This window comes from Capsicum annuum, unplaced genomic scaffold (assembly GCF_002878395.1).
Source record: "Capsicum annuum cultivar UCD-10X-F1 unplaced genomic scaffold, UCD10Xv1.1 ctg51522, whole genome shotgun sequence".
Classification (NCBI taxonomy): domain Eukaryota; kingdom Viridiplantae; phylum Streptophyta; class Magnoliopsida; order Solanales; family Solanaceae; genus Capsicum; species Capsicum annuum.
Genome location: NW_025859474.1, coordinates 1 through 1,111, shown reverse-complemented (window position 1 = coordinate 1,111; position 1,111 = coordinate 1). Strand labels below are relative to the sequence as shown.

General features: G+C 39.3%; 1 protein-coding gene across 1 annotated transcript; it reads left to right on the top strand.

Annotated features, from left to right (window-relative positions):
* Nucleotides 1-459: 459 nt before the first annotated feature.
* LOC124892878 (probable glutamate carboxypeptidase LAMP1) lies at nt 460-1,074 on the top strand (the record flags this gene model as incomplete). Its single annotated transcript, XM_047404062.1, has 1 exon — nt 460-1,074. A coding segment is annotated over one exon (615 nt), but the record flags the coding sequence as incomplete, so codon positions are not given.
* Between the last annotated feature and the right edge of the window lie 37 nt (nt 1,075-1,111).

Genomic DNA, 1,111 nt, shown 5'->3' with positions numbered 1-1,111 from the left:
CCTTGATATGCTAAATAGTCTCCTGTGCACTGTCAGTGGCGGAGCCAGAATTTTCATTAAGGCGTTCAGAAGTTTACGTACAAACTAATGAAAGGGGTCAACATCTACTATATATACGTAAAAAATAATTTTAACTATATATAAATAGTATAGTTTTCTGTCGAAGGGGTAGCTCCACCCCTGAGTACTGTTATTATACTTCCATTTTCTCGTGTAAGAGATTTTAACTATGTTTAAGAAACATGGTTAAGTCAAGTAAGTGTCATTTTGATTTTGTAGTATAATTCACGTGCTTGAATGATACCTCTTGTGCCTATAAGGTCTGCGTACACGTCTACGTACACAGCGCCTCTCTAGACACAACTTGTGGGATTACGCTTATCTTTTATGAAAGGAAGTGATTTGAAAGCCTCATTTAAGATGTTGTTGTTATTGAATGCTACCTCTTGTGTGCCTTAGTTAAATTCCGGAGATAGTATTGTTATTACTCTTCCATTTGCTCTGAAAAAGACTTCAAATATTTTCAATAAACATGGTTATGTTGGATCCACCTGTGCAGGTACTGCGGTTGGTCCTGTGGTATATGCAAATTACGGGTGTGTGGAGGATTACGCAACGTTAAGAGAAATGGGAGTTAATGTATCGAATACTATTGTATTGGCTAGATATGGGAAGATATTCAGGGGAGACATTGTACATAATGCTTATGATGCGGGTGCGATAGGGGTGTTAATTTTTACTGATAAGAAGGACTATGGCGGCGAAAGATGGTTTCTGGATAATAAGTGGATGCCACCAAGTGGAGTTCAAGTTGGATCGGTGTATGATGGAATTGGTGATCCTACAACACCGGGATGGCCTAGTACCGGTGAATGTGAGAGATTGTCGGACGAGGAAGTGGCGAATGAAGGGAATGTACCATTGATACCTTCTTTGCCGATTTCATGGGCTGATGGAGATGCAATCATAAGGACTATCGGTGGAAAAGTTGCGAATGTGCATTGGCAACGAGGAGAAGATAGTCCTATTTATAGAGTTGGACCAGGACCTGTGATGGCAGATCTCAGTTATGAAGTAAGTATATATGAGAAAAAAACTAAAGTTTTTAAGT